Here is a 25,400-nt window from a genome sequence, read left to right as displayed (position 1 = left end):
AGTGTGTGAAAGCAACTGCTCAACCATTGTGTAATATGGGCTAATGTAATGTCACTGTTTCCCCATGATGTAAGTTGCAATTTTTGTTCCAGTTGCTGTGGTCAATGTTATCGCTTTCACTTTTCAAAAGGGGGCAAAGGGGTGCATGGAGATGGTATTTCTCTTTGCCCCCACCGCCCCTTCCCCACCCCGAAACAAATACTTCTGTTAGGAAATATCAGTGCTGACCAGATGTCACTGACTTTTTTTTTTTTTTGCATGTGTCCCTTAACAGCTGGCAAGAATATCAGCTCAAATTATTCACCACAAGCACACTCTTTCTGTTTGTCTCCAGATAAAGGGATTTGAAATCCTGGTTGTCAGAGAGGGATGCTGAAAACTGTGGAATGGATTTCTTTGGGCAGAGGGAATACTTCTTGAAGATCTTTAAACCAGTCAGGGATGGTCAGGACTAGCATGCAAAACCAAACAGATCCATTAGGGCTGGCACTTTGTGTTCTCAGAAACTGTTTTAGCAAAGGATGTTTTCTTGGAACGACTGTGAAGTGGCTTGTTCATAATAATCAGCAAATCTAAATGTAGAGACAGTTTTTGTTTCAGTCATGTCAGCTGAAAAAAAAAATCTTAGCTGTGGTTACAGATGAGAAATACAGTGGGTGGAAGATAAAAAGAGACTGCTGTGCATGGATGCTCTAGAATTGCTTGGGACCATAGCCATGTGTCTGCGCTACCTTGAACTACTTGAACTCCCTACACCTTGCAAATGGGCTGAAGGCACACGACAGCACTAGGTTTGCAGTGGGACTGCTCACACACAGCCCTGGTGTCGCAGGGCTCAGGAGGTGGCAGTGGTGATGCAGCGAGTGGCACTGCTCCACCTGGAACATCACTCAGTGGTACCCCCATGCACAGTGCAGAACAGGGGCTGGTTTATCCTTATAGCCCATAAGCTAATGGCCCTTGCCACCTATGCCAATAAGGACCATTACCTTCTGCCTAACCAAAACGTTCTTCTCTTCCCCTCATATTTACAATTATATCTGCTTTTCTCTTCAACCTGACACACCTAACTGGTGCTGTACAAAATAGTGCTGTGTTCTTCCCCAGTGATGGCTCCGTTGCAAAGTAAGTTTGTTTTCTTTATATGAGCAAAGATAATTAAGGGGCTCAGTACATGGAAGTCATAGCATGATAGTGTTACTTTTAACATTATCTTCAGATGAATGAAAAACCAAGATCAGATGAAGATAACTCAGAGTTACTGAAAACTCCCAGACAGTGGGGAAGCAACTCTCAACTCTTCGCTTCAGCTCTCTGTCTAAACCAGAGCAAATTTCTGTGTTTATTTAATACTGCATCTTGTCTTTGGCGATTGTTTTAAACAGTCACTTTAAAAGAAAGAGGCAAAGATTTTCAATGAAAAATAAGGACAGCAACTAGCCTTGGAAGAGTATGTAACACAAGACATGTCCCAGGTATGATAATGTTATCCTTCAGTATATAAAGGCTTGTATTCTATTACTTGTGGTCTCTAATGTAACTGTAGAGATCCTCACTATTGATATGAACAACAGTGCTTTTCTAAAGCACGCTAAGCTCATGAAATGACTTCAAAGTTGTTCATAGGCTCTGAATTCCACTGGTGAACTGTAAGTGGTGGTTTCAAGTCCTCTTATTTCGGCCTTTTCCAGCAAGCAAGTAGGAGAAGCCAATTCACTGTTCCATGTTATGTTCCATGTTATGTTCCACCTTTACTTACCCTTTAGTAAGGAAACCCTAGCATTTTATCATGACATGGAAGCCTTTCCATATGCCTCATCACCTCCACTGTTAATCTCTGCAGTCCATTCAGTTTTGAGCCTACCTGTTTTGAAATGGGAACTGACTGTGGCTTTCTGACCATTTTAGGATACAGGAAGGTGGGTCTCTAGACTACTGGAAAGGCAGTCTTGGGTGACCTAGATTTCTGTAAGAAGTCCTGGCTCCATCTGAGTCAATACCAGCATTGCCATTGACTTTGAAGGGGCCAGGATAGCAGCCCCTGTGCCTTCATTTTTGTGCTGAAAAATGGGATATCATGGTACTTGCCATTGTTTCTGAAGTGGGTTTAGATGTATATAAAAATTAAATTATTAAATACAAAATAATTATAATTATTACTGCATTTTCCATATTGTTTTCCATCACACTATTTTGTTTGCTTCTCTGATGGCCCGAAGGCACAGAGCAGATGTTTTCACTGAGCTGTCCTCAATGACTTTTAAATTACTTCATCATTGAAAAATGGCAACAGTGCCAGTCTTTCTTGTAACATTCAATCTCATCATCCCTCATATGCTTACAAAAAGACAACTTCAGGGCCAAATATACATGGCATTGGAACCACTGTCTCCAGTTCAGGCAGACAACAAGAGGGAAATGGAGAGGTAAAGAGAGAAAAAAACAACAGGAAGGGTGAGAGAGCAGAAGATGGGAATGAACAGAATGAAAGAAAGGAAAGAAAGGGAGGAAAGAAAGCAAGCTTATTTGTGCAATTGAAAAGCATTTATATTTTGGATTTTCCTCAACTATTAATGGCCTGAAACTCAATTATTAATTTAGCTTGATTCTTGAATCTGTTCTGCCTTAGAAATAATGGGGAAGCTCTTTATTAGAAAAAGGAAAAAACATTCCTCAAATATCTGACAATGAAGCATTACTGAAAACTTCTGATTCCCCCAACAGAAAACCTATTTAAAAAAAGACAAGTCATTAATCAGTAACAGCTGCTCCCAGCACCTGTTATTTATTCCCGTCATTAACACTTCCTTTAGCATTTCTGACAGAAATGGGTATCTTTTCCATCTGAACACCCTGTGCTCTGTGAAACACCCCCAGAACTCAGTGGCTGTATTTGATCAACAAGGTGTGTTTATGGCTTCCCCCAACATGGTGTCGCAGCTTTTCTTTTTCACTTGTGGGTTCTTTCTTTATTCTAAACATAGGTTTAAAAAGCCCTGAACATCCCATATCTTTTGCTGAATACTTGTGCAGCCTCTAGTCTTTGGTATGCCCTGGTTAATTGGCCACAGGGGCAGGGGCATGCAGTGATTGCGGGGTGTGTACAGGTGCCAAAGGATTACCAACCACCACGTCCCCCCTATGCCCAATTCTCACTGAGGCAAATGGGAACTCGGAGGGCTTACAAGCTGGGATTTCAGTGCTACAGGTGGTGTAATGTTTCTGTGTCAGTTTTGTCTTCTGTCGGAGCCTCCATCTCCCTGCTCAGAGCAAGCCCAGCCAGGGTCCCCTGCAGAGCTGGCGAGGAGGTTCCTCACCCACCTTCCCCCCCCAGCATGTCTAGGTGACCACCACTCCCCCAGCTCCCCACCGCCATCTGGAGGAGGGGGTATCCCCAGGCAAAATCATGCCCAGGTTTACTTACCTCTTCCTGCAACACCCCCTGGCTGCCTCTTGCCCCTTCGTTTCCCAGTGCAGGAGGCACCCAAACCTGTTCTCACGTAGCAGAAGAAAACAGGGGAGATCAAACAGTGATGAGCATCATTTAGAGGCACTTTTCCTTTATATCCATTACCTGTAAGCTCCCAGTGCCAAAGCTTGGTGTGGGAAGTCCTGCTTTCCACCATCATCCAAAACCCTCCTGTGCACGCGCAAAAGTGAGCTCTGAAAGTCCAGCTGGCTCTGGCAATCCTAGTTTGAAAACCTTACGGTAAACGCTAAGGTATAATGTAAAAGTCATGTAGATGTGGTGCTTAGGGACATGATTTAGTGGTGGTCTTGACAGTGTTAGGTTTACAGTTGGACTTGATGATCTTAAGAGTCTTTCCCAACCTACATGATTCTATGATTCAATGATTCTATATTTATGCACATAGTTAAACACAGCAGCAGTGAAGAAATGCAAGCATACTGCTTTGCTTTTCCTGCTTGTTCCCCACACTCACAAAAAGCATTGCTGCTTTTCGTTTCCTTTTTCTTTTTCCAGTTCTCTCTTTTTCATTAATAAGTATCCATTAAATCTGTTTCATGCTTATTCACAGTTTAAACACTGAGATTTGTAGTGGTTTCCTACCACCGTTAGATAATGTTTTTCATCTGAAAGCCGCTGCTTTCATTTAGGACTGGTGAAGTTCTGGTGACATTTCTGTTTGTTAGTCTTGGGGTTTATAACATTGTTTTAGTAAAAAGCGTGCATGGGGTTGGATTTAGGAGAACATTGTTTCTTTAATACAGATAGATAAAGAAAGCAGTGTATTGTATTTATCAAAAGGAAGTGTCAGCAGAACTTTATAGTCTGGTAATTAGATAACGCAGATAAGTCTGCTGAGTTTGTGTGCTCACAACTGCCATTCCAGATAACACTTCCTGAAGTCAATTAGAAGAACTTACACAACATCATACATTTTCCACTGTTCCTTTATTAAACTGATACAGAAAGAAAGGGAGAGAGAAAGGAAGAGAGAAAGAAGGATGGGAGGAAGGAAGGAAGGATGGGAAAAAAAAGAAAGAAAGAAAGAAAGAAAGAAAGAAAGAAAGAAAGAAAGAAAGAAAGAAAGAAAGAAAGAAAGAAAGAAAGAAAAGAAAGAAAGAAAGAAAGAAAGAAAGAAAGAAAGAAAGAAAGAAAGAAAGAAAGAAAGAAAGAAAGAAAGAAAGAAAGAAAGAAAATTAAGATGCACGCTACAAGCAGCATGATACATAGTTGTTCCACGTTAATTTTTGCAGCATGATACGTAGTCATTCCACGTTATTTTTTGCTCTGAACAATCCAGCTCACTTTGAACCAGAGCGCTGGGCATCTGACTTTTCCAAAGACGCCCGCAATCACGGCAGCAGCAGCAGCAGCTGTGCCAAACCATCACCACTGTGGGTCAGTGGAGAATTCCACGGGCCCTTTGATTCAGACCAAGGTAAAACCAGACCCAAGCAAAGAGCTTACATTTTTCAGACAGGTGGCCTTTGTAAACACCCATGTTTGCATTTATGAAAAATCTTGTAAAGGAAAATCTCTTACTGCCTTGATAAGAAAAGCACGCAAGTAATAGTCAAATTATCTTGGATGCGGAATTGCATCCAAGTGTTGGAGGCCCGATTTTCCTATGTACAATTTTTATTTTAAATGCGGATGAGGTATTTTGACTCTATGCCTGATGAAAATGTTCTGAAGCGGTTTAATTTATTTATATTAGTGGTAAAGTATTAACCTTTTATGCTAGGAGTTCATATCTCATAATGCATTGTGCCTCATGTAATTAGTTGTTCTTGAGGATACCAGTTTTTCCTTGTGCAGTTTACCATTAAAAGTATTTTCTGACATATGGTCAAATCCTGAACTTTGCTTGTGTTAAGTACAACCTTCCTCAGGCCACTAAAGTGCTACTTAGGGCCTGAAAATGGGGTGAGAGGGGTGAACATCTTTAAAGATGTTCACATTCTAAAGCAAAATCAGAAGTATAATATACAACTTTTTAATGAGATAAAATTCCCAGATCAATTCTATTTTGGGTAAAAAAAAAAATAAATAAATAAGGAAGTTTTCAGCTAATTTGGTGTTTGTCGGGAAGCACGCATTTGTCATTTTGCTATCTTGCTTCACAAAGAAAGTGAAACTCATGAGAGCTTTTCAAAAGGGTGTTTCAGTTTACCATAGCTGAAAAACAGTTTCCTGACTGAAAACGTCCTTCATAAAAATACTGACATTCAAGTGTTGTAGAAAAATATAATTTTCTGCTAAGTAAAAATTCTGATTAGAAATTATCATCAGCCACCTCCAGCATGAACATCCTGGTAGTGGTGGGACCTGGATGCAGAAATGGCTCTGCAGCACGTATCCTCCCCGCACTAGGGGCTGGTCAGAGTTGTCTATCTCTCTGTCCTTTCCCACAGAAAGTGCTGTCCTTACAAAGTTCCAGTTTCGTGTTACGAAAGAGAACACAGGGCACCCCTGTCCTCATCCTTTCGCTGGCTCAGCCTTCAGCAGCCTGGGAAATCACCCTGTGGAAGACACACGCACTAACCAGCAATCCTGACCCTGCGCGGCTGTGAGCGCTCAAGCCTTGTCTGAACAGACACGTATTTTCTGAATTATACCTGTGTCTTTATAGCTGCATGGCCATGCTCTGGAGAACACAGTGGTATTAAGTTGCTTTTACTAGCGTGGTTTAGATATACAAAAAAAGGAAGGGAAGGTATCTGCACTGATGTATGTGACCTTTCTTTCAGTGTAGCTGCATCCACACTGGCTGTTCAGCTGGTATAGTTTTATATAATAAAAAAATCACCCTGGTCATATATAACCCATGCATAGAGTGGACTTTAAAGTAAGCAATTCCAGTTTATATAGCTGCCCCAGCAGGTGATGTGACTCTGCACTGAGCTTCACGGTTATCCCCACAGCTGACACAGCATTCCTCGTCCAGGCCAAGGAGTAAGGCATTCCTGAAAATGGCACTAAGATGCTCTGGATACACCTGTGCTGAGAAATTAAGCAGCTCCTGGTCTCTGGAGTTCAATCATGTGTATAGTTGCATTGCTACAGTGGTCCCTGCCATGCTTTTGCCCCCACAGTTAGCAGCGTCCCAGGCTGTTCCCAGGCACAAAGCAGGAGCCGTTCCCCACAGGTGGTGTGGATGTAAGAAGTCGGTTCAGGACAGTAAGGCAGTTTAACACCATGGATGCAGACGGGTCCCTACTGACTGGATGCAGGGCCAGAGAGCAGCCCCAGCAGTGCTGAATTTATTGGTGCAGGAGATGAGGCCGTAGCAGCGGGAGAAAAGACCGGGATGTTTCTTCTGTTTCTTCCCTGTCACAAGGGTGCTGTGGCCTCCAGCCTCATCTCCCCCGCCTGCCTGCCCCGCTGACCAGGCAGCAGCCCCCGCGCAGCAGTGGGTCTGTCGTCCACCTCTGCCTCACCACGAGCAGCAGGGTTGGCCGCCACGTTTTCACAACAGCAGGCCCCATGTTTCATCTGAAAATTTGCCTCGTAGTGCATATTGGGTCTTTTCCGGCCGGGCTCTTGATTTCTCTGACTTGCATAGTAGGTAGCAGAGACACAGGTCTTAACAGCCAGGTGAAAAAAGTGGCTCCCCAGGAGGGAAGAGAATGGAGAGTCTCCCCATTCATCTGACACAAGTAGATCTCCGGCATCATAACAGATCACTATTCAGTTTGGGATTTGGCCTACGAGAAGTAGTTCTCAGGTCATTTTCTATGAAATATATGACTTTGGATGTTACACCATAACAATAGGGAGGTTTCCCATGGTCTGTCATCAGAGAATTCCCATCTGTATCATTCCTGCAGCTTTCCTGTTTGCCCCCCACAGTCCCAAGCCAAATTTAACCTGTACCTCTACCTGCAAAATGGTTTTGCTGGAAGAGAGCCTGCTACAGCAGAGAGCCAGCTGCAGACGTTGGTTGCAGGTGCCGATCTGTGAGAGGAGGCTGATGGCACTGTGGTCCCCCCACATTAACACAGCCGTGAGTGGCATCCTTTCTGGCCCATGGGCACGCAGCTGCATCACGTTACCCCTGCACAACGCTGCACACACGCTTCTACCACCGCAGCTGCATCCATCCCCCCGCCAGTCTGTCTCCTTGCTGCCAGTGCAGGGTTTACGTATCCTCTCTGAGATGATGGATGTGTCAATTGTGACAGGGGTCTTTATTCCATGCAAGAATCTCCAAGCGCTTTACAAAAATAGCTCGCCACCTCGCAGACAAGCACTCTGACATGCAGAGATAGGAAATAGCCTTACTTGCCTTGGAGGGTATTTTAACATTCCCCACCACTGCAGCATCCTCTCAGAAGCACAGATGACCTTCTCCCTCTTAGCACAACCAGGAGGCCCCCATTTTCCTAAGGCCCTGGAAAGATTAAGTGACACAGGTCCAAGGTTGCACAGGAAGTCTGGAGGGAGCACTGGAAATAGAAGGGGGCCCTCCTGAGTCCCTCCGCAGTGCCTTGACCACAAGACCATCCTTCCTCTCCCAAGGTTACACATCTAGTCTGCGGCCGAGACAGGAATAGTACCCAAGTTTCCTGACGCCCAAAGCCGTCCTCCCGCACTGTGTGCACAGTAAGCACAAATATCGATTTAAAGCAACTTATAACCCCATGTCTTGCCATTAAACCCGAGACATGCCGTCTGAACCCAGAGCTTCTTACGTTTCGAAAGCTGTGACACGCCTCGCTTAAACAGACCCCTTGCACAGACAGGGCAGCTAATACCTCCCTGCATCTAACCTCTCCTGCTCTCTCAGTGCCTTTGAGCCTCTGACGTGTCCTATCCATGCCAGCCCTGCAAAATACGTTGCTGATTGCCACAGAGAAACAGGTTTGCAGGCAGAGGCACAGGCTGAGGGGTGTCCTCTCCGCCCACTCTGTTGAGACCTGGCACCGAACAGGGCCAAGCCCTCCCTGGGCGGAGGGGAGGGGAAGGTGCAGGTCGAGGTGGGGACATGAAGGGATGGTGCCACAGCGATGGCCTGAGGAGGGACCCCAGGCCCCCAAGGTCCTGGCATTGGGGGGATGAGCCAGCTAGACCGGGAATGGGCTTTCACGTCCCCTCCTGCAGGGACACGCGCTGCATCGGTGCGTGCAGCTTCCCCGGGGAGAGCTGGAGATGTGCTGTGTCAGGAGGGGCACGGTGCCACGTGTCCCTGCAGCTCGTTGGAGCCGTTCCATTAATTTTAATGGACTTTGGATCAGGCCCTGAATTCTCAGCTGTCCTGGCTAAACGGCCTCCCCAGGCAGGCTGTCCTCTCGTTTTAGACCGAGGAGGCCTTTCGGAGACCCTGCTGACAGGCAGGTTCCTGCCGCTTTTTGGCAGCAGCGCTCCCAAACCCGGGCAAGCGCTGCCCTGGCAGGGCCAGGGAGGGCAGGCACCATGGCTGCCCCTCATCACAGCCTGCATCACCTGCACACACGGCTGGGCCTGCCGGGGCCACCCGCTCCCGCCCAAGCAAATGCATACAACACTTCCACCCCCTGCCCAGATCGTCCCCTTTCTTTTCCCAGAAAGGCCCTGGAACTAGAGGTGAGGAGCATGGATCCAGTGCTCCACACTACACACCTCAACCTGCTCCAGTCACCAAGAGCCCCAGTAAACGCACACACACTCAGGTTTTGGGGGACTTAGTATTCCTGTACAAGAAATAAATGCTACATGTGGTGGTAGCCCCAACACTGCTCAAGGCAGAAACAGAAGATGCCATTGGGCTCATATGCACAGCCATCATTTCAGAAGGTGCTTCAGAAGGACAAGACCATGCCCTTCTCTTTGCCCATAGTACATTTTCCTTCGCTCATCAAGCTCAGCACTTCTGGTAATTAGCACACTTGGACAAACTGAGCTTTCTGAAGCTGTTTTATTTTTAAGCGAAGTTAGGTAGACGCCAGTGCTGTGCCTCTTTACAAGAGCAAGGAGCTGTGTGCTTTTCCAGACCTTTATCTGACACCATATTAAAGTAGTACTTGCTGCAGCTCTAAAGACCTGACATTACAGAGGCACTCAGCCATCAATGACCTTCCGTTAGTGATTGCTATTTCTACAGAAGCAGCATTAAGAGGGCCCAGCTGAGACCATGGCACTGACTGTGCAGTACGTCGTAAGAGACAAACCTGCTCCAAAAAGCTTGGGAAGAAGAGGAAACAGAGAGAAATAAAGTGATTTGCCCAAGGTTGAAGAGCAAGTCAGCAACAGAGGTGGCAATAAAACCTACCAGGGCTCACTTGTTTGCCTAATCTGTGAAATTATGTTGCTCTGAACACCTGGTGCCATACACACCTTCATGCCTCCTTTAATATATGATGCATTGACTGGTTATTGGCAGGTTGTTATGTTACTGCTCAGATTGAAAATGCTCTTCGGACCATCGCTGACACTCTGGTTTTTAATACCTCCCATCACTCTCCTCATGCAAACTCTCCCTAAAAAGACACTTTGGGATAAATGAAGAGGATTACCCTGGTGAGCCACTTCATGAGAAGTGAGTGAGTAGATCTTGTCTAAATTTTGGCTTAGCAAGGATCTGTAAGGGCGGACAAGCCCCTGCTGTCAGCGTGATTTTTCTATTGATCTCCCACCAACTACAGTTCCAGTGGTTCACATACTTATGTACACTAAAACAAGGGGAGCACCTATATACTTTACAGTTATAGATCACCAGCTGCGATAATCGCTTGATCATATCTTCTAACCCATTCTTTGTGTTTAGGATTGCATCCCCCTCCCCTGAAGGGAATGAAAACAGCATATTTTCTTCAGGTCCCAGAAGACGCAGGAGGTGGCCCACAATGATTGGGGTGGGTTCAGCTTTAATGAATCAAAAAGTAAATTATTTATTTCCTAGATTTTCCTTTTCTTCCTGAAGCGGAAGAACACTTCTCCTGTTTCTGTTTTAACATGCAGCACAACCTGAAGGAGAGCTAGTTGGGGCAAGTTAAACTGGGGAAATTGCCTGAGCATTCGGGGCCAAGCCAGGGGATGGGATCACACCCTGCCCCAGTATGAAGGCAGCAGGGACCAGGGGCAGAGTTGAAACCAGAGGTGCAACTAATACTTCAGGCAGGTATCACAGACAGGAAAGCTGTGGCCACCGGTCAATTCAGTGTCACCCTTTCCCAGGGAGGAAAGTGCCATCCCCCAGCAGGTGTGACTGGGGGACCTCACAACCCATGGGTGTGCAGCAAAGGCCTGAGCCGGGGGGCCCTTGCTGACATGCCCTGAGTGTCCCAGACTCCCCTGGGCTCCAGGCAAGTGAGAGAAATGAAGAGCTGAGTCACGACAAGCCCCATGTCTGGATTGCAATGCACTGCGCTCATGTTGCTCTTCCTCGGGAAGTGATGCCGAATGTGTTTATATATACACAGTCCAACATGACTGAGCAAACATTATTCGAGGTTTTGACCGGCACTTGCATTTGGGGTAAGAGTGAGTACAACCATGCAGTCAACAGTTCAGAAGCTTAGGAGGGGAAAGAGTCCGGGGGGGGGTCTACACAGAACAAGTTGTTCCCCAGTCTTTGTGATAGGTCTCAGACCTACTCCATCCACCCATGAGCCCACAGAAGCCTGTCAGATGCCTGGCTGCAAGGTTCAGTCAGTTTATCATTGGTAACAGAATAAACATAGCACTCTGATCATCATTAATAATATTTATTTTGGAAAAATATTTTAAAAATGAATTTCTTCATTAACAAAACGGTAAAAAAAACTCAAATAACATTTGCACAATATTCCATAAATACATTTATATACAAAAAAATATAGTCACATAGACCCGAAGTGCCTTTGTACATATTTACCAAAAAATTTAAATTATAAAAAAAATGAACATCACAAAATACTCAAGCTTTACAATTATCATGAAAATATTTTTACAGATTCAAAAAAATAACACACTTTTTCTCACCTAGTAAAAACACATTTTAGTATCAAAAAAGACAATAAAGGCAGTGTTTGTGTCTCTAATTCAAGAAAAGACTGGCTCATAAGAATCCAAAATATACACTTCAGGCAGTGCATGCTTCTTATGTAGTAATTAAGTCCATTCATTTAAATATATATAGAAAAGCAACTGACCATAGTGCAATGATAAAATTCGTAAAAGGCAGTGCAACAGTAATCCTTGAACACAGACCCTTGCCTGGTGTCCATCTGGTTTCTTTATTTTGCAGTCACTTTGCTAACTTCAGTAGAGAACCAGCTCAAGCCTGAATTTAGTTTCTCAGCAGCAGTCAGTGAAGGAATCTATCTCCCATTCCTCTTTCAGCAGCATTCATCGGGGCACGTCTCCTCTGAAATTGTTCTGAACAACCACCTTGCCATATCGCCTCTGGTTTACACCTGGTGAGAGAAAACATGAGCAGAGATCAGGAGAGGTTAACGGAAAGTAAGAAGAGGGCTATAAAGCTGCAGAGGGTTGGGACTCTCTCTTTACACCAGGCAAGAACGGGCTCTCCATGAAGGACACTAAGGGGTAAGTCTGCAGACCACAACCACACTATCATTGTACCCTTGTGTGCAAAGGTCATCGTACCCATAACTGCCAGTGCAGCAAGTCACTGAGCTTGTCTTTACAGTATCCACAGCACGACAAGCTCGAGCTGGCTGGATTTCAGCAGGTACAAATCACCGCGGCACCAAGGAAAACAGTTTAGCTGCCCTGACGTGTGTTAGATGAGGGTTGCGCATCGAGACTTTTCTCTGCTGCTCCAACTGCCAGGCAGTATACTAACCTCAGTTGCTATGATGCACTCATCTTTCTCTTCTGATATGACATACACCGACTGGTACTTTGTGTCCTTTGACGTGGAATATACTGAATCTGGTCGTTTTCTTTCAGAAGTATCACTATGGAGGACAAAAAAGAGACAACATAGGTCACATGGCTGTTGCTTAATGCTACACACACACACCCTTCAGAGTCAAGCTGCCCCCCGCGCTTGGATGTGAGAGATACCTCTTTAGTTGTACTGCACTTTTCTCCTCTGCCTCTGAATCATACGTTTCACACTTGGCTTCACATTTGCTGTGCTCCTCTTTAACAGAGTCCTCATTCTTGAGTTCATGCACCAAATTGTAATCCACTGATGGGTATCTGACTTTGTAGCCATTTTTATCAGAGTTATCGCTGTGAAAGTCTACTTTCTTGTTTGTGTTTTTAATCTGAGTGGCACCAATGACACTTATGGAAATGTCCTTCTCGCGCTGGCAGTTCGCTAGGTTGTTCATGGTCTCCGTCTCGCTCCTGCAGGCATCAGGCTGGTGGTGCCTCTTTTGCACCCTGAGCCTGACGCAGACGACCACAGCTGCACACCCCAGCAGCAGCATGAGCACCAGAATAATCCCGGCGCAGACAGCGATCCAGGGGAACTGGGCGTTCTGGCCTTCCGTGTACTTCTCAGTGAAGTCAACAATGACCGGTCCCTGAGGCGGCTCGGGGAGCAAAAACTGGCAGTTGAGCCCGCCGTACCCCCGGGCGCACTCACAGACATAGCGGTTGTTTCTTTCGTGGCAGGTGGCCCCGTTGTGGCAAGGGTTGTGTTCACATCTGCTCACCGGGGTGCTGCAGTTCTTCCCATTGTATCCCGGGGGGCAGGTGCAGGAATAGTCATTGACGCCATCCTGGCAGGTCCCTCCATTGACGCAGGGAAAGGAGGCGCAGTCGTCCACGTTATCATCACAGTGTCTCCCAGTGAAGCCAGCCTGGCACTGGCATATGTAAGAGTTCCCCAGATCGACGCACTGGGCTCCTGCAAGACATCAAAGGGGATGAGCACTGAGTGGTGGACAGGCAGACCCGACAGCCTCCCACCTGTTGCTCTCAGGACAACCATCGCAACCGGCAGCTGAGAAAAGTTTTCTTTTTGAGAGGTTAGCTCAACCTTTGACAAGTCCACTCCACCATAAAAAGTATGGGTTTTTTTTAAGGAAGATATTTGTTAATCAGTTCTATTTTTCATTCTCCATCCTATTCCCTTTTTGACATTTCACTCAGCTTGGACAACAAAGCTAGTCCAGATCAGGTTAATACCACAACTTCATGTTACAGAGTTTGAGTGATGATGAATAAGGAGGACTGCAGTAAAGAAAGTCTTCACTAGTTTATTCAAAACAGGAAGATTACTGTTACCAGATTGCTAGTAATAATATTTAGCACTCGTATGGCATTTTGCATCCACAGACCTCAAAGAGTCTTTGCAGAACATTTTTAAATACAATCCTCCACGTTTTTATGCATGAAGCTTCAGGCCAAGTTACCTGGCCACAGTCACGCCTTGAGAAAATGCAATCTGCAGCAGTGGCCCAAACCACACCATTACTTTTTAAGTACAGTTCCTCCACCAAGTCAACTATTGACATCACATAGACCATGATTGATCAGTGGGCCTTGCTATGAACAGACCAGAAGCCAAAGTAACTGGATGGTCTCATTTTAGAAGCTCACTGTAGCATCTTTGGCCTTACCATTAGCACAAGGGCTGGAACTGCAGTAATCGATTTTCTTTTCACAGTTGAACCCAGAATAACCCAGTGGGCAGCGGCAGCTGTATCCCCCATCAGGGTTGTCAGTGCATCTCCCACCATTGAAGCATGGTCCATCAGCACAAGTCATTGCGCTCAGCTCACAGTTTTTACCATAGAAGCCCGGGGGGCAGGTACAGGAATAGCTGTTCTCGAGATCCTGGGGGGAAGAAATGAGAAACGGTCAAAATATTTATCTGAAGTTGCTTTGAAATCCAAAAAAGGATTTTGGAAAAAAAAATAAATCGGTAAAACTGACATTGACTCCACCCTTGTGGTTTCAAATGGCACAAGCAACTCAAACTTACAGTGCAGCTTCCACCATTCTTGCAAGGGTTGGCGTCACATTCATTGATTTCAATCTCACAGTTGGAGCCTGTGTACCCGGGTCGGCAAGAACAAGTGTAGCTCCCCTGACCAGTGTTGGTGCATGTGGCACCATTCTTGCAGGGCTTGTGGTGGGTGCAGTAGTTCAGGTCTGCAAAAGATTTTTTTTAAAAAAGAGGGCGGTCAAGGTACTTGCTACTTTGCAAGGCTAGCACAGGGTGGGTGAGCTGGAAATAGCCGCTTGCTTTCTGCGTTTTAAAACAGACGCTCAGACAAGGACTGAGAACTCACCCTGGTTGCAGAAAAGGCCACCCCAGCCTTCCTGGCAGTTGCACTGCCACGGCTGCTGACAGGTACCGTGAAGGCAGCCTGGGTATCGGATGCACTCATCACAATATCGCCCCTGCCAACCCACTCTGCATCTGAAAAAAAAAAACCAACAACAAAGTCTCGTCAGATTTAGACTTCTCACAGTTGGAAACCCTATCGCAAACTCTGCAAACACACTGATGCCAGGGATCAAGTTTCCTAAAAGCCCTCAGTGATCCTTCATGTGAGAAAGTCACCGAGTCCAACCGTAGCATCAGCTTTCATCGGTCCCAGCTATTTCTTCCACTTCCTTAGATAGAGCCATGGTTCCAGGTAGTTAATTTGTTTACTCTGGTAACAAACAGCTAAACCTTACACACAGCACTGTAAACTCATTAGGTTAATATTAATGGCACTGATGTTTGACTTGTAGATTTATACTTTGATCTGGCATCACCTGGATTTCTCAAATTACCATCTAATATGAAGAAAAGGCATTTAAACTGACCCTTCCAATGACCAATGGTTTACTTAACACCAGAGCATCAACGTTAAAGACAAAGAAGGGAGCAGGAGGAGAGCTGGAAAACTTACTTGCATTCCCCAGGTTTGTCGCAAAAGCCGTGTTGCTCATCGCATCCAGGCAAACAAATCGCTGTAAACAAACCAAGCAGAGAGAGACATCAGCGCTGGGGCCGAACGCTTCCCTTTTACAAGTCCGATCCCGAGAGCACCTTGCGGGTGGGGAGCAAGCCCTTTTTACTAGGTCGGGGCAGTTAAGCGCAGCTGAGTTAATCTCTGGAGTCTGCAGGAGTATTGATCTCACCCCGTAACTGGGCACTTTACTTATCGCCAGGGATGAGCATTCTTCTTAATACAGTTGCACACAGACAAAAGAGGGCTCACAATTGCTCCCTTCCCCACAGCCCCTCACCCCCCCACCCCCCCCTTCCCTTCCCAGTGAGGGTCAGAAGTCCTTTTTTCCAATTCTATGCACACAGCTCCACCTCTTAATATCCCCCGAAAGTGTGTGTGCAGATAAGAGTGGACAGCTGGTGTGCAGGGTGCCAGTGCAAGACAGCTGCTCTATTGTCTATTCTCTCCCAGCAGCTGCCCCACTGCAACAATACCCCGGCCCCGGAGCCAATGGGGCCGGCGGCCGGCGGCCGGGCAGCCTATCCCTGCCCACAGCTAATCTATGGCACGCGCGTGATTTCGCTGCAAAAAAACTTTTTTTTTTCTTATTCAAATAAATAAGTCTAAAGTTCTTCCTCCCTCCTTCCCCCCACAGCCCCCCGCCTCTCCATCCTGCTCCGAAAAGGGGCGGGCGGGTGGGTGCAGCCCTGGTAAAAGAGGTAAGCGGGCCAGCGGGAGGGAGGATGAGGGAAGGGAAAAAAGGGACTTCTGCTCATTACTTCGCCTGGTTATGGAACTCATTAAGCAGGCACTGCAAAGTTTTAATTCAACAAAGCCAGCCGGAGACAATGGCATGCGAGGGGAAGGGGAGGGGGGGAAGAAAAAGAAAGAAAGAATCGGCGCTGATAATCAGATCGCCTCCAAGTTGGAAAGAATGGAGCTGGGGGCAAGGCGACGGGAAGCAATCTGCGACTGGCAGCTCCGCTCGCTAACGGCAAAACATTCTTTTTGCATGCACACATAAACACATCTCCCCTGCCTAGTAGGTTTGCCTCGCTGTTATAAGCTTTTTTTTTCTGAGAGGGAAAGCAGAGCGAAGAGCATACGTAACAAGTCAAGAAAGACGGACAGCCTTCTACTTTGCTATGGGAAGAGCAGCGATGTACAGGCATCCAAAAGTGCTGACAGCCCCAAAAGAGCTCATTATCAAAATGCTTCCTTTTTCCCCACCCCTTGACACAACTGGGCTAGGCACTTTTGATCATGGGAAAGGTTGTAGTTCCTATTTAAAACACTATCAAAGGAAATGCGAGCCCCTCTGCCTGCTGTTTATTGTGCAACATTGTACCATGAACTGCTAAAAGCATCCTAGCAGTCACTAACAGTCTGAATAATCAATCTGGGGTCATTTGGTAGCAGCTCAGCTGAGACCACAGTGTAGGTGGGCTTTAAGAAAAACAAAAACACAAGAAGAAGAAAACCAAGAGGCTGCTTTGTAGCCTGTAACTGTTTTCTCCCTGCCTGCCTGGCACTTTGATGACTGGGGAGGCGCACTCACCCAGTTCGTCATCTGCCAGCTACTTCAGATCCGTGTCTACACACAAACAGAGAATGCCATCACATGCTGCTGCAGGAGCAATGTGTGCATGTTTGGGTGTACACTGCTATGGATCTACAAAGGGCAGTAATCTTGTACAAAGCTGGAGGCATCTGACATCTCTGACCATCCTCTCTCTGATCTGCTTACTGTCCCAGCTTTTCCTGCTGTATCAACACACCCCATTCCTCAACAACTTCAAGCTCAGGTGTACTTTAAAACTCATGTCCTTCACTACTTTATTAGTGGTAATGATCTTGACAATGGCACAGAAGAGAGATGGGGAAGAAGCTGAATGTTCTTGTGGAACAATCTCTGTTACTGGCAGTTTATGAGTACCCCAAATGAGAAACATATGGTCTAGAGGCCACAAAGAATTATCTTGTACCTCCCAATACTTTTCTCAGTGCAAGGTGGCAAGACATCAGACCATAATGAGCCTACCAATAGGCCTGCCACATGGATGCTGCCAAAGCCTAGCTCCCTCTCCTGAAGCCGTGCATCATGTAGATGATGATATCAATATACTCTGTTTGAAGGGGTGGCTAGGTATAAAAAGCAGTCCCGATGTATTTTAATAAATCTTCAAGCAACTACTGAACATTTTTCTATCAGATTTGATGTGTACAGCAAATGAGTAAAGAGTGTAATGTTGACACTGACATTTTATTAGCTTGAGAAGGGACTGTCTGCATTAAGTTTCTCTGGCAATGCTGAAGACCTCCTGTCCCTGACATCAGTAAAGCTTGTACACAGCACCAGACCTCCACCCACTGTAGTTCCCCCTCTCCCATGGGGCCTGATGTCAGAGAAACGTGTGTCATCCCCCCTCCCCGAGAGCTCAGGGGACACTGCTGCAACCGGGGCCCAAGGAGACAAGAAGGTGGACACTTACGCTCAGTGCAGTACTGGCCTTTCCAGCCCGGGTTGCAGACTTTCTCGCCACGCTCTCCGCAAGTGAAGTGACCAAAGGCATCGTCCCGGGGGCGACAGAAGACAGAGCAGCCTTCTCCGTAGTAGTGCTCATCGCACACGAAGCGATAGGAGTACTTGAGGTCAGTGCGGCCACTGCTGTGCAGGTCCTGGGACCACTCTTCACCCACCGCCAAGTGCCTCTGGGTGGCCAGGCGGCTGATGAGGCGCTCGGGGTTTTCTGTATGAAAGTGGAGAGGGGAAGTGTTGTCAGAGAGCCCGAAGCCAGCAGGGGTGTAGGAAGATGCTCAACGGGGGATTTCTGGTGGGACGGGAACCACAGGGACAGGATGATAGGGCTGTGTGCCAACAGGTTGGCCTCTCTTCCCATGGTCTCCCAAAGAGGAGCAGGGATGGGATGGGGCAAACACACTGCACACTGCAGAGAGAGGGGTTGAGTGGGGCCACGGGGTTGGGTTTATTCCGGGGAAGGGTCTGTTTCAGGACAGTTACCTGTGGTGAGGTCGTCAGGTGAGTCCGTATGCAGAGCCTCGATGATGAGCGAGAAGGTGCCCTGGGGAAAGAAGGAGCAGAGACAACCCACCGGGAGAGCGTGAGAGTGGGCAGGGCCGGGAGGCAGCTCCCCCAGCCCTCCAGGGGTTAGTCATACACACATTCCCCCAAGAGACCCTCGGGGGCTTGGCGGCCCCTCGGGTGGGCGTTCGCCCGGCTGGGGCGGCTGGAGGGTGTGGGATGGGATGGGATGGGATGGGACAGGACGGGTCGAGGGTCGCCCCCCCACAACCCTTGCTGCTCCCCCACTTACGGGCCAGGTGAAGCCGAAGGGGAAGCGGATGGGGTTGCTGAAGGCGGGGTCGGCGCCGCCCGCGCCGTCGGGGACGCTGAAGGAGTTGGCGCCGAGGACGGGGGTGATGGCGCTGCCGTAGGTGCAGGGCGGCTCGGGGGAGACGCTGGCCTGGTAGTGCTTGAGGCAGACGCGGAAGAAGGTCTTGCAGTCGCACTGCTGGAGCCCGCCGCCGCCGGGGCCGCCCCCGCGGCAGCAGTTGCGGTTGCTGAGCAGCCCCTTCTTATTGACAAACTCCTGCAGCTTCAGCTCGAAGACCCCGGAGCAGCCGACCTGCGGGGAGGGGACAGCGGCCGTCAGCCCGCCGGGCAGCCCGCTCCCCCGGCCCGACCCCAGCCCCGCCGGGCGTCCGCGGGACTGACACCCCCCTCCCCGAGCCCCCTCCCTGCTTCTCCCGGCTGCAACAGGCAGCGACAGTCCCCGGCACCCCCGCGGGACCCCCAGGTGCAGGGACCACCGCAGGTCTTTCTGCCCCCAACCCCGCGGGCACTTACCTGGCAGTGGCTCAGCAGCACCGAGAGGAGGGCGAGCGTCAGCAGAAACCGACCTCCCATTTTGGAGGGGCAGCTCTGGTGCCCTCGCTTTCCTCCCCCTTGTCTTCTCGTCCGAGGGGAAAGGGGAAAGTGTCTCTCGGGGGAAGAGAAAAAACACAGCGGCCAAAGCCGCTCGCCCCAGCAGAGCTGGAAGAGTTAGTGTCACGGTCTCCTTCTTTCAGGAGTGTCTCTGACTTTTTTTTTCTCCCTCTGTCGATGCCTTTAGGTGTAGCCTGTCGGCGACTGACAGCTCTTTCGGATGGCAAAAGGAAAAAGAAAGGGAAAAAAGAAAAAAAAGAAGGAAAAAAAAAAGAAAAGGTTAAGATTAATCTGCTAAACTCTTTTTCTTTCCCAATCCACGGTGCTCCTCCTTTTCTCCAGGAACAAAAACTTAAAAAAAAAAAAAAATAAAAGCAACTTAATTCCCAACAGAGGCAGAGAAAAGGCTTCCCAAGGAAGATTAAAAATCGTCGATCTGGCAATCCCTGCAGAGGCAGCGGCGGACGCGGCGGCAGCGGCGATAATTCCCGGTGCGGTGAGATGCGGGAGCGGCTCTGCGCGGCTCTGCGCGGCTGCGCTCGCCCTGCGCACGTCGGGGCTGGTGGGTGTCAAACGGCAGCGGCGGCGGGCAGGTCACGTCGGAGCCTTGATCCCCTTTCTTTTCCCTTTTTTTTTTTTTTTTTTTTTTTTTTTTGCAAAAGAAGCGAAGCTCTCTTCCCTTGTTGTGGGCTTACTTTTGTTTTTAGAGGAATCCCAGCCAACAAAAATAAGCTCGTGTCTCAATAGCGGCGCACTGAGCGTGTCCGGGTGTGCTCCGACGGGGGAGGGGGGTGCCTGCTCTGCTCTGCTCTGCCCTGCCCTGCTCCGCTCCGCGGCTCGGCGGCTCTCTCCGAGGGTGAAGCGCTAAGGATCTGCCTCTCCTTGGGCGCCTGCCTCCCTTATATCCCGCCGGCCGCCTGCATGCCTAATGAGATGCAAATGAGCAGCCCCCCAATCTGGCTAGAGCTGTCACAAAGGAGCCACTTTTCCAAACCCTCCTCTCAATGGATCGCCAAATGGTCAGTGAGCTGTAAAATGTGCAACCCTCCTCCCCCTCCCCTCCGCGCTCACAAAACGTGCTCATTTACATTCCTGCAAATTTGGTAACCGCAAGAATCCCCCTTCTGCTCCGGGGAGAGGGTAACACCCCCTCTGCACCGGGGAGAAGGCAGCGCAACACGCTCCGGCGAGAAAACAACCCCGGGGACGGCGGTCTGTAATTACCTCTTGAAACGTGCAAAAGCAACCGCCGTGCCCCCCAAAAAAGTGACTCGGTGATCATGACAACTTCCAAGGGGCATCTTCGGCTTTAAAGGGACGAGGGAGGTGGGAGCCAGCGAGCCACAACAAGGGGAATCCGATCCCTTGAAATTCACACCGCGTTTCCCCTTGGCGTAACCGGGATAACTGGGGAAGGGGGGGGATGAATTTGCGCGCACCGAGCCGAGGCTCGCCCTTCCCTCGGCTCTGCTTGCCGCGCTCATCCCGCCGGCGGAGGGAAGCGGGGTCCCCGGGGGTCCCGGCGGAGGGAAGCGGGGGGGGTGTCCCCGGGGGTCCCGGCGGCGGGGCAGGGCGCGGGCGGGTTCGCGGAGGGGACCTGTGGAGGGGACCCGTGTGCGGGGCTCCGCGGGTCCCGTCCCCGCCACCACCGCTGCCGGAGAGAGTCACCCGCTCCGCCCGGGTCCCGCACCGCTCTATGATTATTATCATCATCACCAGCAACCTCTCCCTCTCTCTCTCTCTCTTTTTTTTTTTCCTCCTTCAGTTTAGTAAAAAGTGAGTTTGGTGTGTGTCGTTCGCGTGGCTGTCATTAAGGCCGTTTGTTATTGTGTGAGGGCTGAATCAGTTAGCTCTTTGTGCTCTCAGCTGTATGGTAATGTAGACAGCACCTGCTCCCTGCACAATGCGAGGGAGAGAAAGAGCTCCCCTCGGCGCACGCTACTGCCTCTACAACAATGTCCGCACATTTTTTAAAGAAATCCCTTCCAGCACTTCCCCCCTCCGTAAAGAAAAAAAAAAAATCCACCACCACAACCCAACTTTACACCAACCGTCACCTTATTATTTTTTTTTACATATCCATCAGACACTAGAACTTTTGTTTTGATCTTAAAAACATGGAAAGGAGTTTACTGGTGTGGTGAAAGAGGGATAGAGATGATTACCATTTGAGCAGTTTCTTAATGATGGATGGAAGCGGGGGATAAAAGTTGGAGGCTGACTCTGGCATGTCACTCGAAGCGGGGTTTTCCACTTTGTTCGGGCCCTCTGTTTAAACACCTTCGGTAGGCGCAGGCGGATTCATTAGGATGCAAGGTGTAACTGTCTCTGTAAATGTCATTTTAATTGTAACAGATCATTTCAGCACAGATTAAGCTTGTGTGCGAAAGGAGAGGATTTGGCTACAATAACCTCACTGTAGGTATGCCGTGCTAAAAGCCTTATTATGGCGACTTTATTGGGTTGAAACGTGCATTTGCATGGCAAAATGTGACTTTCATTGAAGCAGATGTCTAGATCACAAATTATCTTACAATGCGCTAGGAAAAAAAAATCTTAAAGACTTCTTAAAGTAAAAGCATTGGGTAATACCAATTAAAAGAAAATCACTAATGAGTTCATTCAGCCCAGCACTTCTTGACTGTTCCAAGACTGTGGCTGCCCACGTTCATTTACTGGGGACTTGTGGCACCTACCCCAAATCCAGGCAGGTACCCTCGGTACTTAAACAAGCATCCAGACTGTAGCAACGTTTCGCCACTCAACGTGTGCGTTCTTTACATCTACTTTTGGTCGAACGAGCCACCTACATCCAGGTACTCTTCTTCTCCCTGCCCCTCGACGCTTAAGCGAAAGCTTAAATGTACAGGAATGTTTGGGGGTTTGGTATTTTTTTTTACCCCGGGGTTATCTCTGGGCAGAGAGGGGAGCAGCGATCCCGCATGCACGGTGCGAGGGCGCAGGGAAGGCGGCCGGGGAGGGAGCGGAGCGGGCGGCGGGTCCCCAGAGGACCGGCCGCCCCCCCGCCCCGGAGGTGCCCGGCCTCTGCGGCGGGGAGCGGGGAAGCGGGGGCGGGGGGGACCGCCCCGCAGCCACCCCGGGTTTAACTGTACATTACTTTTGCCACCTAGCGTCAACATCTTTTCAAGTGGCTTGCCGCTGCTTCGCAAACTTTGATTCGGCGTTACCCTCGGGAAACGGAGAAAGAGGCGGGGGAGAAATCATTTCGTATCGGGTTTACTAAGCGAGTGGGTCGGGGGGCGGGGGGGGGCAATATATGTCTTGAAATTTGGGGGTAGCCCGTGGGTGGAGGCGAGAAGTGATATATCACCGCGGATCTTTTAATCTACGAGAGACAGAAAGTTGGTCCATGAGCATCCCCTTGCTTAAAAAACTGGAAATAAAAAGTTACACGCGCGAGGGCTTTAACCTAGCGATAGGGAGAGAAAAAAAAAAAAGACCCGAAAAAACTTGCCCCCAAATCCTTAACAACCCCCCTTCGGTACCGGGTATTTGTTAAATTGACGTGGCACAGATTTCTCGATTACCGCTGCTGAGCGTGACTGAAAGGCGCCGTGAGAGCCGGCAGGATCCTGCCCACGGCGCTCATTCTTCTCCGGCTTAATTTATGCCACGCGATTCTGTATTGGGGAAATCAAGCAGAAAGCTCCTTTTTCTGCTTTTTTCCCCCCTCTCCCTCTCTCTTTCAGATGCTGGGCTAACGGGGAGACTGTTTAACTTAAGTGTTTCTATAGGAGGCTGTTGTAGTTTAACTCCTGCCCACCAGTAGCTGAGGCGAACAAAGGAGGGACTCGAGGTCTAACTATTCATCCATTCTCTGCACTTTAATTTTCATTGATTTCGAAGACAAGGGGAGCCCTTAGGGATTCTCGCTGAAGGGGGATGACACGCCTTTAGACGCGATCAGCCCCCCAGCCAGCCATCTGCTCCCAACCAAATGGCGCTTTTTCGCTCCCAACCGCGTGTCTCCGCACCGCGCTCGCCCGCCGCCCCCCGCCGCCCCCCGCGCCCGCCCCCGCGCTGCTCACCGCGCCCGCGCACCGGGCCCCACCGCCCCCGACGGGCGCCCGCGCCCGCTCCCGCCCGACGCTCTGCCCACCCCGACGGGGCGAGCCGGCGGCGGATCGCCCCCCCCCGGGGGCGGGCGCTGTGCCCGGGACCCCGCCGGGGCGCGGCGGCGACCCCGCACGGCCGGGACGCGGCGGGCCCTGTCCCGCCTGCCAGCGGCTTGCCGGAGCTGGTGGGGTATTGTGCTCCCCCCTCCCTCGCCCCTAATTGATACCCTTCCCGCAACGCCGCCCCCCCCCCCCGCTCCTGCCCCGGCGAGGATTTACGGTCCCGCCGCGCAGCAGCGCGGACGAGAGCTCCCCATCAGCCGCCAGATGATGGGAAAAGTCACTTCAAAGCGGGGGGGGGCTGTTAATTAGGGCGACGCGCTGCCATCGCTGGCGCGCAACCCTGAATTTTCCCGGGACGGCCGGCTCCGGGCATATGGCGAACGGTGCGTCGGCGGAGGGACGTGTACGTGTGTAGCTATGTGTAGCCGAGTGTGCATAATATTTTAATTAGGTCTATAGTCCCTACGGAGGTATGTGTTCGCGGCTGCCCCTCCGCCGCAGCCCTCCCCGCAGGCCCCCTTCACCTGTCCGTGCGGGATGGGATGGATTGGGATGGGATGAGAAGGAGATGGGAAGGGGAGGGGAGGGCAATGCTGGGCGCCGCCGGGCCGGAGCTCTGGCTGCCCCGCTGGCCCCGGGCTCGGCGGCGTGACCGGGGTGCTGGCGGCTGCCCGGATCCCCGCCGCCGGGCGCCCCGACCCAAGGCGGGTGGGCGGCGGGCGCGGAGGTGCCGGAGGGGCGCTCCGCCGCCCTTGCCGTGTGCGGGGAGGGGGATTAAGAAGTTTAGCGTGTAGGTTAGCCCAAAGTTGCAAAGGCATGTGCTGATTAGAATAAGAAAGGGCAGTCGCGTGGCTCAGCTGGCACACAGCGAGGCCAGATGATAGATAAGCAGCTCTGGGCCTTCCCTCCCCCCAAGCCCCCTTTTTCAAATCGCAAATCATCTGCTCCGGCCCTATCCTAGCCCCTCATTTTCATGACAATGGTTGTGTGTTTACCTGTGATCCTGGGACGGGGCATTCCTTTGTCTCCCGAGGAGATTACCGCAGCCAGCTGCTCTCCAACCCTTCCCTGGGCAAATCCCGAAGTGGCCCCTATATGTGTTTTACTGATTGCACACGAGGAGAAAGCGAGCCCCCCCCTCCCCCCCTCCCCGCCCCGCTCCCTTGCGCTTCTTGTTTGTTTGGGTTTGCTCCCTGGCTTGCTTCCGACGGGATTTTGCTTATGGGAAACTATGAGGGATAAAATTGGTCACTCGTGTGCGTAAACTGTCGCTGCTCCCAAAGTGAAGGGAAAGGCGAAGGGCTGCGTAGCCCTGCCAGGGAGCACACCGCCCACCCGGAGGGCAGAGCCGCGGGGCCTTCCGGGGACGAGGGGCCCGGGGGAAGGAGGCTTCCCCCTGCCTTGGTCTCCCCGGGCCCTCGGGCTCCCCCCGGGCGCAGAGAGCACCTTCCCCCGAACCTTCCCGCGGGTGCCGCGGGCCGGGCGGGTCCCGCTGCCTCCCCTGGTCACAGCTCGGGGACACCCCGTGTCCCACTGGGGAGCAGCTCGGCCTCGCATTCGGAGAACTGGCCTCTTTGCCCCCCTTTAACTCCATGGAGACGCTCACGATCTTTGCCACACTAGAAACCACGGATCGCGTTTGTACTAGATGACCTTCTGAGGTCCCTTCCCACACGAAATATTCCGTGATCCTGAGATTTCCCCTGTGCACCAGCACCCGTCTGCCCCACCAGGCAAGCCCGGTGTAACCCCACACAGCACCGAGGCCTGGCTTGTCTTGGTGGAGTGTCGCAGAGTGGTGAGGGCGAGCGATTGGTCTCAGATCATGTACACGGGGTAAAAAACATGACAGCACTTCTCAGAAAAATGTTTTTGCATTCCGGCTACGAGGTTTCACTGGATGGCTGGAAATATTCCCTTCTGATATCGAATTCATCAGCAATATTCGCTGCTTTCACCAGTTCTCATAGGGAAAACCCCTCTTCTCTTTTCCCCAGTTTCATTAAGCCAGCAGTCTA

General features: G+C 49.9%; 1 protein-coding gene across 2 annotated transcripts; it reads right to left on the bottom strand.

The window, feature by feature from the left end:
- Positions 1-11,283: 11,283 nt before the first annotated feature.
- On the bottom strand, positions 11,284-24,442 carry DLL1 (delta like canonical Notch ligand 1). Of its 2 annotated transcripts, none has more exons than XM_054195092.1 (12): positions 24,378-24,442; positions 19,166-19,456; positions 18,633-18,944; positions 18,320-18,380; positions 17,790-18,047; positions 15,256-15,316; positions 14,644-14,774; positions 14,334-14,503; positions 13,969-14,185; positions 12,461-13,253; positions 12,237-12,351; positions 11,284-11,844 (listed from the first exon to the last, which is right to left on the bottom strand). In XM_054195092.1, exons 2-12 carry the CDS (start codon positions 19,223-19,225, stop codon positions 11,839-11,841), a joined length of 2,184 nt encoding a protein of 727 aa, XP_054051067.1. In that variant the 5' UTR covers positions 19,226-19,456; positions 24,378-24,442; the 3' UTR covers positions 11,284-11,838. The 2 variants fall into 2 exon arrangements, with proteins under 2 accessions (XP_054051067.1, XP_054051066.1); XM_054195091.1 differs by lacking the exon at positions 24,378-24,442 and adding an exon at positions 19,939-20,252.
- Positions 24,443-25,400: the final 958 nt, after the last annotated feature.

This window comes from Rissa tridactyla, chromosome 3 (genome assembly GCF_028500815.1).
Source record: "Rissa tridactyla isolate bRisTri1 chromosome 3, bRisTri1.patW.cur.20221130, whole genome shotgun sequence".
NCBI classification, from domain to species: Eukaryota; Metazoa; Chordata; class Aves; order Charadriiformes; family Laridae; genus Rissa; species Rissa tridactyla.
Note: the sequence above shows the minus strand (reverse complement) of the source record. Positions and strands in the feature narration are given on the sequence as shown.

Coding starts and splice junctions, on each gene's coding strand:
- DLL1 (XM_054195092.1), bottom strand. CDS start 19,225: ATGGGAGGTCGGTTTCTGCTGACGCTCGCCCTCCTCTCGGTGCTGCTG. Junction 14,775..15,255: donor GACAAACCTGGGGAATGCAA/GTAAGTTTTCCA, acceptor TTTTTTTTTCAG/ATGCAGAGTGGGTTGGCAGG. Junction 13,254..13,968: donor TTCCAGCCCTTGTGCTAATG/GTAAGGCCAAAG, acceptor GATGTCTTGCAG/GAGCCCAGTGCGTCGATCTG.